Source organism: Bubalus kerabau, chromosome 3 (genome assembly GCF_029407905.1).
Source record: "Bubalus kerabau isolate K-KA32 ecotype Philippines breed swamp buffalo chromosome 3, PCC_UOA_SB_1v2, whole genome shotgun sequence".
Taxonomy (NCBI): Eukaryota; Metazoa; Chordata; class Mammalia; order Artiodactyla; family Bovidae; genus Bubalus; species Bubalus kerabau.
Window position 1 is genome coordinate 167,202,485 of NC_073626.1, and position 13,377 is coordinate 167,215,861.

Here is a 13,377-nt window from a genome sequence, read left to right on the forward strand (position 1 = left end):
GACTCTTTGCAACCCCATAGACTGTAGCCTACCAGGCTCCTCTGTCCATGGGATTGTCCAGGCAATAGTACTGGAGTAGATTGCCATTTCCTTCTCCAGGGCATCTTCCCAACTCAGGGCTCGAACCGGGGTCTCCCGCATTGTAGACAGACGCTTTACCGTCTGAGCCACCAGGGAAGTCCTAGCCTGGGTGGCTTGTCCATTTTTAATTAATTAACTAAATAATCAATTTTAAAATATATATTTGACTCATTTGCCAACTTCATAAGGATATTTACATACCTTAGAAAAATTTACTAGGAACAGGTGAAAAAAGACAAATTTTTAATTCACCCCAAATCTTCATATTAATAGATACACCTCCCCTGCCCACTCCCTACATGCGTTAAAGAAAGTAAATGAACTACTTTTTGTTGTTAGTTTTATTTAAATCAGAGAAACAAAGGTCCATGGCAAGGCAATAGAGAATGAGCTGGTAAAGGTGGGCAGGGGCTGGTGCTGCCCACCACTCCCTGGCCTTTCAAGGCAGAGGCAAAGGGCTCTGTGGCTACAAGCAATAGCCCCAGGTTCAAATCGCAGCTCACTTATGCTACCAGAGGGTGATCAAGGGCAAGTTCAATAACCACTATATTTGCACAGTTCACTGCAGCAGCCACTAGTCATATGTGGGTATTGAGATGTGGTTAGTGTGACTGAGGAACTGAATTTTTAGTTTTACTTCATCTTCATTAATTTTGGCTTAACTTTACAAACTGTACTCTATCTAGTTACTGGAAAACTTGAATGTTGAAACAACTTAGCTATGGGAATTTACTCTTTCAACTGTAAATTTTATGTAATCTGAATACTGCGCAAGTACTTGTGATAAATATTTAGCATCCCAACTGAAATGTGTGATATGTGCAAATGCATACCAGATTTTGAAAACTTAAGAAAAAAAATCAAGAATGCAAAATATCTCATTAATAATTGTATATTGATTATATGCCAGAATAACCAGAGTTTGGATATACTGGGCTCAATAAAATGTATTATTAATTTCACCTTTTTTACTTTTTAAGATATGGCTCCTAGAAAATTTAAACTTATGTGGTTCATGTTATATTTCAATTGGGCAGAGCTACTCTGTGTGCTTTAGTTTTTCCTCAATGATATGGGAATAAAAATAATATCCTCCAGTGGGTTGTGGCAACAAAAAACAATAACTGCAAAGTTGTTAGCAAAGTGCTTGACAAATAGCTGGAAGAGCTCACTAAAGAGCTATTATTTTGTGGGCACAATTTCCATCTTTACTTTCTCAGACTCATAAAACAGAATTTGAAGTTATTTTGTGGGATATTCATTCAGTCTGTTCTCCTAAAGTGCAGGAAAGCCAAGAAGACCTTTGATAACATAAAGGACCAATAAATGGCATGGATGCTGGTAATTTACCAAATGAACCCATGTCTTATTTTCCCCCTCACAGATTCCTTTTATAAATTTTCTGACTTGTAAGATATAGCTTACATTCATTCATCAAACCTTTAACTGAGTATCAATTTGTAGAAGAATCTAGATTCCATAGTTTCAAATTCTTAAATTTCTTTTCTTGTTTTTGGCCTTGTGGATTGCAGGATCTTAGCTCCTCTACCAGGGACTGAACCCAAGTTCTTGGCAGTGGGCAGTAAAAGCACAGAGTCCTAACCACTGGACTGCCAGGACCCTTAAGTTTCTTAATGGTTATAGATCTGCTATAATTAAAAAATCTGCTCACATCAAAAAAACACTGAAATAGCTTTAAAATGACAAGATATAATCTATTCTTTATCTGTAAGCTAATAACTTCAATTGTCCTTATTGAACCTAAAAGTATTATCTTTTTCTCTGTCTCACATGATTTTCTACTTGTTTTTTTATTATTGTGGTGGTTTTAAATTCTAGACTTTTTTTTTAAGGATTTTGTATTTTTTTTCTTTGTTCCTTATCATTTCTATCTTTGGCATAATTTGGAGAACTCGAAACATGCAGTATTCCTTCATAAATTATAAAGGGAAAACAAAAAGAAATTAAAAGTTAAATTTCAGAAAAGTGGCGACTGATGGATAACACAGAAGAGAATCTCTAATAAGCGTAGGTGTTCTTTGAATAATCTATTCAGTAAGTATTACAGTGCTCCTGTAAATAAGCTAACTTTGAATTTCCATTTCTCCACATTCTATGAAGCACAAATTAAGTTTCCTTTTAGCAGTTCAATTCTTTTTCCTAAAATAATTCTTTAAAGTATATTAAATTTGTGATCCTCTCTTAGTTTCAACCAGACAATGGAAGCAATCGTAATAGCTGAAACTTAGGTCTTTCTAAGTTCTGGGTACATTATTGATTTTTCACTTGTATTCACTCACTGAACTCTGAAAGTAACTCCATGGAATAGTTCAGTAGACAGATAACAGTCTGGCAGAGATGTCCACATTCTAATCCAGAGCTTGTAAATATGTTATTTATATGGCAAGGGGGAAAGAAAGACTGCAGATGGAATTAAGGTTGCTAATCAGCTGACCTTGACATGGTCCTGGATTGTCCAAGTGGGACCAACGTAATCCACAAGGGTCCTTTGTAAGTAAAAGAGGGAGGTAGGAGAGTCAGGGGTCAGAGTCAGAGTTGTTTGACGATACAATGCTGCTGAATTTGAAGATGGAACAGGGGCAATGAACCAAGGGTTCTTAACCCACGGCAACAAAATAAAAGTTAGGAGTGGCAACTCTCCCTCTTCTTAGCCTCTATGACTCTTCAGATCTCTGCTCCATGGTTACTTCCTTAGAGGAAGCCTTCCTTGGTGGCCTGGTTGAGGATGGATGCTCAAAGGAGACAATCTTAAGGTAGAATGTAACTCTCATTTGAAGCACTTAGCATGATTACAATTTTACATTTGTTTGCGTCTTCTCTGTCTCTGCTGCCAGACTCTAAGCTCCATGAGAAAAGAGCAGTAGTTAGCCCTTGCCGCCTGTGCCTGTCAAAGGCACGGTGCAGTTGTTTCTCTGCTGTCTACTCAATTTCTGATGTTTAGATAATTAACAATCCAAATTCATTTGACACATGTTGAATTTGTTGGACAAGGTTTTAAGAGAATAAAATGCATTCCAGAATAGATTATGGGAAATGAATTTCAAAACTCCTAGACTTTAGTCCTTAAGTAAATCAGCTCCATGAAAAGAAAATATGAGAGAATAAAACAACTATCTAGAAGAAATTTGCTGAAGCATGACAAAAATACTCTATTTGCATTTGGCTTGCCAAAATATGCATTTTTATCCTCAAGCATATTACTCAGTTGGCACAAGATTTCATTGTATTGAAACCTGGAACTTGGAGATAAGCCTTAAATCTACTCTTCTAGAAAGCAAAGAAAGAAATAAAAACAAAAAGAAGCATAATCAGACTTTCTTAATATTTGAGTATCTTAAAAAGTTAAAGAACTTTTCGCTACCACTTATTTCTTGAGTCTTTACTTTTTGTAGCCATATAACTACATATTTCTACTTGTAACAAAATTGTTTGAATCTTTATACCATGGTCTGTCCTCAAACAGTTATATCTACTAAGGACATAATTTTCTATATGTTTTAATATATATTTTATTATAATATAAATATATATTTATATCTCTATATAGTTGACTTTGGTAATTGTTTTTGGTGAAAGTCTCTGCATTGCCCCATATACCTGACTTTCTGCTTTTCTTTACCAGTGTGGTGGTGGTTTTAAATTTTACATTTTAGATTTGGAATATTTTGTCTTTGTTTCTTATCATTTCTAAATATATCTTATTTGGAGAACTAGATAGATGTAAGATTATTTGGACAAGATGAGACCAGATGTAATTTGAGTCTAGTAAGCCTTGGCCTCAAAGATTTGTCTTGCTAATTACTAAGCCTCAATTACATTCAATTAATTCTTATATCCATAGAGAAGCCATTCAATTCATTTGTCCATTTTCTGTGGCTTTGAGATTCAGCTCAAATTCAGTTCACATAGAAAAATAGCTGCCAAAGATTCCCTGTGCTTTTAAGTTGCACATTATACCCATCTATCTATGGCAAACCATTTCAATTCACACTCCATTACACAAACTTTCTTTCCCAGGGGAATCTTACATTAGTATATTCAAAATTCAACCTCTCTAAAATGAAATAAGAACATTTACTCAGGATTGAGAATGTTTGGAAGTCATTTCCTCTGAATGCATAAAGCTGAAACTGGGCAAAATCCCTTTGGTTACAAGTTTTATTAAATTAGAATATTTATTGTAGGATAAGGATAGAAATTATTTTATTTTCTTTGAAGTTTCTCCCAAAGTATATTTCTCTCTGGTCCTGATTTTATTCATAGGACATAAATGTAAACAAATGTGAGTTCCAAAGATAAGGCATCATTAGTTTCACAAATAATTCATTTCCTTCATTTAGCTTCCTTCCTTATCCCAGGTTTGCAAAGAACTTGACCAGGAAGGAAGGACTATTACGCCTATTCTACATGAGGGGACACAAATGTGGAGATTTGTTGAAGACCAAGCTAATCAAAGCTCATCAAGTAGAAGCTTGACAATTCCCTCATGGACCCTCTCTTCTAGCCACACTCACTGTTCCAGCCTTTTGGGGTAGAGATGGAGCAAATACAGTAAAAAAAAACCCTAATGTAAGCTGTGTCCTTGTATCACAGATGAGTCACTCAGCAGATAATGAACTCTCACTGGGACAGTGACCTACAATGGATCTCTGACACTGTTAAGTTAGCCCCCTACCTGCAAGACTTTGTTTTCGTATAATGCCCACTAATTTACAAAGTGATTCCATAAAAATAAACACTCTGGTGCTTCCAACAGACAGAATAGATAGTAGTTACCACCATTTCAGAAACCCAGACAAATACATCATCATGTCCAGATCACATGGGCTTTTAAGTGACAGGCTTGAGACTCATACACTGGGCTTCTGACTCCAAATCTAAAGCTTCTTCATTGAATCACAACAGTTCTCAGACCCTTGGGTGAACAAAAGGTGCCCAGGAAAAACCTAAGTTCCTTTGCATCAAGGTAGGCCAAGAGCAGGGCTTCCCTAGTGGCTTAGAGGGTAAAGAATCTGTCTGCCAGTGCAGGAGATGTGGGTTTAATCCCTAGGTTGGGAAGATCCCCCAGAGGAGGGAATGACTACCCACTCCAGTATTCTTGCCTGGAGAATTCCATGGACAGAGAAGCCTGGTGAGCCACAGTCCATGGAATTGCAAAGAGTTGGACACGACTGAGTGACTAACACACACATACACACAAGCAGAGAGCAAGTACATTGTAGAAATCAAATAAGTTTAAAACAAAAAAAACAAAAAAAAAAAGAAAGAAGAAGTTTCCATTTTGGTTGAGCCCACATCATTCACCAGAGTAAGGTCCGCAAACTTTTCTATAAAAGGCCAGACTGTAAATACTTTAAGCTTTGTGGGCCATATATGGTCTCTGTTACACAGTCTTCTTCTTTTTCTTCCTTTTTTGTTTTATAAAATTTGAAAGTTTTAGAAACCACTCTTAGTTAATAAGGTATACAAAAAAAGATTGTGGACAGGATTTGACCTATAAACTATAGTTCATCAGAGCCCTGGACCTGGTAGCCACAAAAGGGTGACTTGTAATGCAGGTCTGGACAGCACCTGAAGCTCCCAGGCTCTGAAATGCTTATCCTGTAAGTGCTCTGACTCACAGAAGAGCGTTTACCTTCCGACTCACCACATTAGACTATATTTTCCTGTCTTCAATTAAAATTAAAGTCAAAGCCATGTTTGGCATGTTATGTACACTAGATCCTTGGCATTCACAAATTTAAATTTTATGGCTTCTGCTATTACAGAGACACCCCAAAATGTTCATGGATTTTAAAAAATGTTTCACTTTCAAGTTTAGACCCTAGAATTGTGCACGGGGGTTGGTCATATAGTGAGAGACCAGGAGCCTGGCTAGCACTTGCTTCTTGCTCTCCTTCTATTTTATCCCTATCCTGCACCATATAAAAAGATAAATATTCTTTGGGGGTTGGGAAGGAGAGGAAATAGGTCTTAAAAGGGAAGTCAACTTCCAGGGCTGGTGATTAGTGAATTACATCAGAAGTTACAGACATTCCCCAGAAAATAGCAGATCTCAATAAATTAAATTAGTGTCTGAGGCCTTCAACAAAATATGCTATAAAGGATGTAAGAAAAAGTAATTCATGAAAGGGTTTCTGTTCATTCTCCCATCAGAGAAAACATTTGGAAGAGGTAGAGTTTTGAAGGAATTTCCTCATTTTGCCCAGTTAAACTTGAATGCATTTTAACAGGCCATTGTAATAGTCTCAGCTATTTGGATTCATATGTCCCTTGCAAAGGCTGAGGGCCTACAATGATTTATTTTGATGTTTACCAGGCTTTTCATTTTGGACTCTGCAGCCAAACCATAATCAGTGCCAGCCCAAAGCTGATCTCTCCATGAAGACTCAGGACTTGGACTCAGCAATGAGATTCTTCGATATAATGATGACTTGAGTGCCAGAGCCTTTTGAAGAACATTCAAACCCTTGTATTTATTGTAGTAGCTGTCTTCATTCTTAACTTATTCCTGGACACTTCATGAAGAGTTAAGAAGGCAGCTTTTATCAACTGAGCTTTTCATATGGGGGTCAATTGTTAACAAATTTCAAATCATCAATGATATCAAGTTTTAGTTTATAAAAACAATTGTACTGGGTACCACTAGGGCATAAAGTCAGCTTAGTTCCTGCCTACATGGGGTTTTCCATCTATCAGTGAGATAAAAATAGGAATAGAAAAGTAAGTAAGCAATTAAAAGTTCAATGAAGTATGTAAAGATACAATTAACTACAAATGGATTGACACACTATAAGTATTATAGAAAATTAGTGGAGAGATCCTTTATTCATTCATCAATCATTAATTGCTATTTATACTGTGCCAGGCATTATATCTTCTTTGTAGACTCTTCCTTGGGACTCTGACCTATATATACAATCTTTTATTTGAAATCTCCATGTATAGACCTCACAGGTATTTCAAACATGACATGTCTTACAGTGAACTTAGATTCACTTGCAAATCTTCTACAGGCTTCCCCTTTTGAATGGCAACTCAGTCTTCTGGCTGTTCAGGCCAAAAACAAAACAACAACAGAAAACCCTGTTGCTGCTGCTGCTGCTAAGTCACTTCAGTCGTGTCCGACTCTGTGTGACCCCATAGACAGCAGCCTACCAGGCTCCTCCGTCCCTGGGATTCTCCAGGCAAGAATACTGGAGTAGGTTGCCATTTCCTTCTCCAATGCATGAAAGTGAAAAATGAAAGTGAAGTCACTCAGTCATCTCCGACTCTTCGTGACCCCATGGACTGCAGCCCACCAGGCTCCTCCATCCATGGGAGTTTCCAGGCAAGAGTACTGGAGTGGGTTGCCACTGCCTTCTCTGACAAAAAACCCTAAAATACTATATATTCATCCCTCATTCCTCTCTTTCCCTCACTTGTGTTCGATCTGCAAGCAAATCCTACTGGTCCTATTATTAAAATATATCCAAATCCAGCCACTTGTCACAATCTCAACAAGTACTATCCAGGTCTGTTGTGGGGATCATTGTAATAGCTTCTTGATTAATAGTCTCCCTGCTTCTACCCGTGATAGCTCTGTTGGTAAAGAATCGACCTGTAATGCAGGAGACCCCAGTTTGATTCCTGGGTCGGGAAGATCCCCTGGAGAAGGGATAGGCTACCCACTCCCGCATTCTTGGGCTTCCCTTGTGGCTCAGCTGGTAAAGAATCTACCTACAATGCAGGAGACCCTGGTTTGATTCCTGGGTCGGGAACATCCACTGGAGAAGGGATAGGCTACCCACTCCAATATTCTGGCCTGGAGAATTCCATAGACTGTATAGTCCATTGGTTTGCAAAGAGTGGGACATGACTGAGCAACTTTTTTTCTTTTTCTGCTTCTACCCTGGACCCTTGGCAACCATTCTGTCACTGCCCTGCCCAAGGCCATCCAAATTAACAAGCTTATATTAATATAGCACTTACTACCCACCAAACACAAGCTCTTTGCAAGTATTAACTGAATTCTCACAATAATCTTACAGGGTAGGCACCGTGACTCTCTGCATTCTATCAGTGAGGCAATGCAGAGACAGGACTCCAACCCTGACATTCTGGCTCCCCAGCCCCTGCTCTTAACTTCTGTGCCTACTCCCTCCAGTGGTTTCCCTTCTCACTTTTGGAAAAACCCCAAGTCTTCATCATGGCCTGCTAAGTGTCACATGATCTGTCCCCCATTACCTCTACAACATTCTTCTACTACCTTCTCCTTGGCTTACTCAGTCACAGTGACTTCCTCACTGGTCCTCAAACACCCCAAGCTTCTTCCCATATCAGGGACTTTCACCCTGGCTGGTCCTTCTGCCTGAGCCATTTCCCCTGAGTGTGGCCTGACTCACTTGTCACCTCCTTCAGGCCTTTTCTGCAAATGTCACATTTTCAGTTAGGGAGTCCTAGATTCTACTTATTAATAATCTTACTAATATATCTAGATATAATTCTAAGCACTTAACACACCCTTTACTTCATTAAACCCTCACAACAAGCTCTGGGCTGAGGGAGCTATTACCTCCATCTTACAGATGAGGAAAAGAGACCCAGAGTTGCTAAAAAGTGTGCAGAAGGTCACATAGCCAATAAGGAATGAAGTTAGGATTCCAACCTAAAATCTCCGGCTCTAGAGTCTGTGATCTTACACAGACACAGATACACACACAATCAATATACAAAATTTGGTGACTAATGGTTGACGGGAAAGTAAGAGAATTTAAAAAATCAGTTTGTGGAGCTTTCTCGGTGGCTCAGATGGTAAAGAATCTGCCTGCGATGCAGGAGACTTGGGCTCAGTCCCTGGGTTGGGAAGATCCCTGGAGAAGGTAATGGCAACCCACTCCAGTATTCTTGCCTGGAGAATTTCATGAATAGAGGAGGCTGGCAGTCTATAGTCCCTGGGATTGCAAAGAGTCAGACACGACTGAGTGACTGACACTTTCACCACTTTCAGAAGGTTGTAGCGAGAGTTAGAAGACAATTAGCATATAGGGTTAAAGGAGGATGCCAGGTGGAGGGTTTAGATGATCAGTTTCCAGGGTCATGTGTCTCAGTGTGTCTTCCACCCTGTTCCTCCATCAGAACCTGAGAACAACTGGAGTTGGGTTGGGGGTGGGAAGTTCTCTAACAGCAAAGAATCCTTGATGCCACTCTAGATCTTCTTATGTAGAGTCATTGGGACCAGGAGCACAAGGATTTGTATATACAAGAACTCCTAGGTGATTGTGAAGTGCGATAAAGTTTTCAAACCACCATCCTGGAAGATAGGGAATAGTTTTATTGACTTAAATTAGAACACTAAGCATCACAACCCTAATATAGTAATTCCATAAAGAGATCTGCAAAATATGCTATCACTGTAAAACACTGAAACTTAGGGCAGGGATCTTTGATGGGTTTGTTCATTGATGGATTCCAAGTACCGAGAACAGTGGTTGGCCCAATTGGGGAATGTGTGAACTTTCAAGTGGCCCATTGGAAACTTTCAAGATGCAAAATAACTTTGTATGAGCATATTTTACTCTGAGTGGTCCAACATTTCCATCAGACTTCTCATAAAAATTCACTTCTATCAGTTTTATCCTTATTTCCTTAGAAATATGAACAGAGCAAAAAAGTATATTGGCTTTTGGAATTATTGATCTAAATGTGACTTGAGGCTCTGGCATTTGGTAGCTGTGTGATATGACCAAAGCATTCCATCTTTCTAAACTTTGTTTTCCTCATCAATAAATCATCATCACCTCATTTAATGTCCATAAAAGTATCATGTGAATAAAAGGATCTTGGAAAAAAACAGGGCACTGTTATTAGGTGAATTATTACTTTTTATTTCTCAATTACTTTGAAATATGATTTTGGGGGCAAAGTTCTAGATGGAAAAATTTAGTAAAATTAGGAAAAAATGTTTTCAAGACTTAGATGGCCTAAGTAATACATAGCTATAGAATGTGTGGTGGCAAGAGTGGTAAAGAACCCGCCTGCCAATGCAGAAGCGTAAGAGACACAGATTTGACCCCTGGATTGGGAAGATCCCCTGGAGAAGGGGATGGCAACACACTCCAGTATTCTTGCCTGGAGAATCCCATGGACAGAGGAGCCTGACAGGCTACAGTCCATGGGGTCGCAAAGAGTCGGACACAACTGAAGCAACTTAGCACAGCACAGTATGGGAATAATGAGAGAATGAAAATATTCCCACTAAGTATTCCCTCCAAGAGATAATCATAGTCCAATAGTTGAAGGACAGTATTGCCTTTTGAAAATCAAATATTGATTTGTTGGAGAGATTGGCCTAGAATGTTACAGCTTAGTATTCTGTCACTCAGACACACAGCTCAAGCCAAATGACTTTCATTTAAAAACTTTTGGTGTAACAGGTATTTATCATTCATTATTTACTGCATCCTTGATATCCGAACATTGAAATCTAAGAGAAAAAAGTCGATTGTGCTGAAACCACGCAGACTTCAATGCCTCCTCAATTTTGGAAACTTAAGCACACCACTTCCATCCTAAGACAGGATTTCAGTGACTAAGCAGATCTCTCCCTGAACCTAAGGTAAGGAGAGTCTACCCTCCACTTTTTTCTAGCTGATCAACCAGATACACGTGAAGGAATTAACACTATAATCATTAAAGCACAGACAAAAATGTCATTTGTCAAGTGGCAAGAAACAGCTTTCTAATGAAAACACCATGCATTCCACAAAATTCTCAAAAACTTCATTCTGATTTTATGCCTAAGTTAAACATTTTGGAAAGGCATTTCCCTTGCAGCGCCAGAAATGAAAGCCTCAAATGCTTTGAAGTTAGAGATCTAACTGCCAACACAACTGGATGAGTCACATGTGATATAAAAAATACCTATTTGGGGCTCTACTTTCAAATTAGAGTCACAACATAAAATCCACTTAACTGAACCAGGCTTCAAAGATTTCTGCACAAAAGTTAATAACAGCAATACAAAACAGTAGGCAGAAGAGAGTTTCTAACAGACAACCAAACTGCACATTTTCAAGACATATATAAGAGAAAGAAAACCAGTTCTGTGAATAATATATGAAATCATTCTGAAAAGATTTTCCACGGTAGTAAACTCTTGGTCACACATTTCTGTATCTAAAGCTGAAAACCCGAATCCCAAATGACAGCCTCATTTCTATAATCACAGCTTCATCAACTGAGGCTGTTTTGCCACAGATACCATACCATTATGATGAGGGTTCTGGGTCTACTCATTTCATCGTCAATTTCCAGAGGCAAAATTTCGTGGGATGGTTCCTCCTGGCGTCGTCGACAAATGTGTGGACAGCTCCTCTGGACCACAGAACGAAGAGCTTGAAGCAGAACAATGCTGGCAGTGCAGCCCATCGCTGCATCCTGGAGCCCAGAAAATAACTTCTATGTGGATGCTATGTTTGAAAAACAGTGGCTCCTTGTCCCTGAAAACAGCCTACATTGCAGCTGCAGCCAGCTCACTCTCCAATCACTTCCTTGAGCTCTGATCATCTGATCACCGCCAAATAGCTTGGATGCAGAGATGGGAAAGATTTGATCCACTGAAACTGAACACACTCAGGAATATTAGAGCATTTTGCCCAGAGAGCATTTCTCAATTCATCTCAAGAGCATGTTTCCTGTCCATTACAGTGATTCTCTTCAATTCCAGTTTTGGAGGTCTGATTAAAGATATCTTTCCCTCTCAGACACTCAAACAAATCACTCTTTTTCACACTAAACAACTGAAAAATTGACTTCACACTCACATGTTTTTTCCAAGGCAGAGGAGTGCCATATAAACAGTGAAAGTGACTGTTGTCTTTTTAATGTAAAAACTTGCAGAAGGAAATTTTACTAGACACCTCACTAAGTGATTGGGGTTCTGCTTATTGTAGCTCGTAAGATCCAGAAATGAAATGGACTCTATATATAAAGTGGGGAGTCCGCTGAATCAAAACGATTTATCCGAAGTATGCACCCGTTAACCAAAGCCATGTGAGTGACACTAGTGTTCCCCCTGTGATTTTCTTTCAATAGCTCGGTTGTTCTGTTCCCACGCATGCAGTTCTACAGCCTGATACATTTTTATATTTACATAGGCGGCTTGCATGGCTGAAAATCTCTCTGTTTACTGAGGTCGGGCATCGAGCTTTGCCGAGCTGACCTCTCAGAGAAAAAAAAAAAAAAAGAGCAGCTGTAAAGCATTTTCACCTCCCATCAATAAGAATTCAAGGCTTCAGGAAGGACTTTAAGGTCTCTGGCAGTTAAGAGTCTAGTATTCCCTGAATCCTGAGAGACTAGTCACTTAGGAGAGAACCGAGAGAGAGAGCTTAGGAGTCACGTGACTGGCTTGGACCGGCCTCAAGATCTAATGGTATACTGCAAGAGAATAAGACAACAGGGATGCTTGCACTAAAAATATCTCATGGAAAATAGATTTTGCTTACAAATGAGGAAACTACAAAATCCCCAGTAGGATTTACAATGTCGAGATCTTTCTGTCAAGCTAATCCTGTCCGTGTAACTCTCAGAGATTCAAAGTAAAAATGTTTTCTTTGGTTTCTGGGCCCCTCAGAGGGTGTTACAGGAAGTTTGGAGATTTCTTTTCCTCTAAGGTGTGGCCACTTCGGGCCCCAGTAAAGTGGCTTTCACAGAAGCATCTAGCAGAAGGCTCAATTAGGCATTAATTGCTCCGTAATCTGTCACAACACAGCTTCGTTTTAATTGGTATGTTTGCCAGAGGAGTAAAATATTTTTTTTTCTTTTAAGAGGTACTGGCTGCCAGTAGTTTTTCATCTCCCTCTGTTTTGAGCAAACATATTTTAGTGCGGCTGGAAAAAGAAGAAAAAAATGCTAATGATGCTGGCAAGTCCCTTAAGTCCCTCTGGACCTTTGTCAGAGTGCCCGGGTGCTAATCTAAACCTTTTTTTTTTTTTTAACTCTAAACAACTAGGGCATTTATTGAAGAGAGGTTACAATTTAGCCCGCCAGGCTTGCATATTGAATATATATATATATATATATATATATATATATATATATAAAAATGGTGTCCCACCAGAGACAAAATATGGAATGGGCTTCCATGATTATGAATGTGCCTTTTCAGATCTGATTGCTCCTTGGCGCTCCCTGGATGTCAGTGCCCACCCTCGCCCACCCACTCCCATACCCCATGACCTTTCACCCTCCAGACATTCCCTCAGGTTCTGGTCATCTGCTCAGGGCTGAAGAGCT

General features: G+C 39.1%; 1 protein-coding gene across 3 annotated transcripts in view; it reads right to left on the reverse strand.

The window, feature by feature from the left end:
• DOCK10 (dedicator of cytokinesis 10) overlaps positions 1-13,377 on the reverse strand; it is a 305,174-nt gene that overhangs the window by 226,961 nt on the left and 64,836 nt on the right. The window contains exon 1 of one of the 3 annotated variants that reach the window (XM_055573607.1): positions 11,350-12,434. The exons of the other annotated variants lie outside the window; for them this stretch is intronic. Coding sequence (XP_055429582.1) covers positions 11,350-11,511 — 162 coding nt within the window. The 5' untranslated portion in view covers positions 11,512-12,434. Of the gene's footprint in view, positions 1-11,349; positions 12,435-13,377 lie in introns of those variants that run through there. 3 annotated transcript variants of the gene reach the window in all.